The following is a 435-nucleotide window of genomic DNA, read 5'->3' as shown; positions in this document are numbered from 1 at the left end:
CAGAGGGTGCAGAGCTGGTGGACTCTGTCCTTGATGTGGTGAGGAAGGAGGCAGAGAGCTGTGACTGCCTTCAGGGCTTCCAGCTCACACACTCCCTGGGTGGTGGTACAGGCTCTGGGATGGGCACCCTGCTCATCAGCAAGATCCGTGAAGAGTACCCCGACCGCATCATGAACACCTTCAGTGTGGTGCCTTCCCCAAAAGTATCGGACACAGTTGTTGAGCCCTACAACGCCACACTATCGGTGCACCAGCTTGTAGAAAACACAGATGAGACCTACTGCATCGACAATGAGGCTCTGTATGACATCTGTTTCCGCACCCTTAAACTCACAACCCCCTCATACGGTGACCTCAACCACTTGGTTTCTGCCACCATGAGCGGCGTCACCACCTGCCTCAGGTTCCCCGGACAGCTCAATGCTGACCTGCGTA

At 55.6% G+C, this 435-nt stretch overlaps 1 protein-coding gene across 1 annotated transcript; it reads left to right on the top strand.

Moving 5' to 3' along the window:
- Positions 1-6: 6 nt before the first annotated feature.
- LOC116689503 (tubulin beta chain) lies at positions 7-382 on the top strand (the record flags this gene model as incomplete). The annotated part of the gene is given in 1 exon segment (XM_032516057.1): positions 7-382. A coding segment is annotated over 1 exon segment (263 nt), but the record flags the coding sequence as incomplete, so codon positions are not given.
- Positions 383-435: the final 53 nt, after the last annotated feature.

Source organism: Etheostoma spectabile, chromosome 5 (assembly GCF_008692095.1).
Source record: "Etheostoma spectabile isolate EspeVRDwgs_2016 chromosome 5, UIUC_Espe_1.0, whole genome shotgun sequence".
Classification (NCBI taxonomy): domain Eukaryota; kingdom Metazoa; phylum Chordata; class Actinopteri; order Perciformes; family Percidae; genus Etheostoma; species Etheostoma spectabile.
The sequence above is the reverse complement of the archived record's forward strand: the minus strand, read 5'-3'. Positions and strand labels throughout refer to the sequence as shown.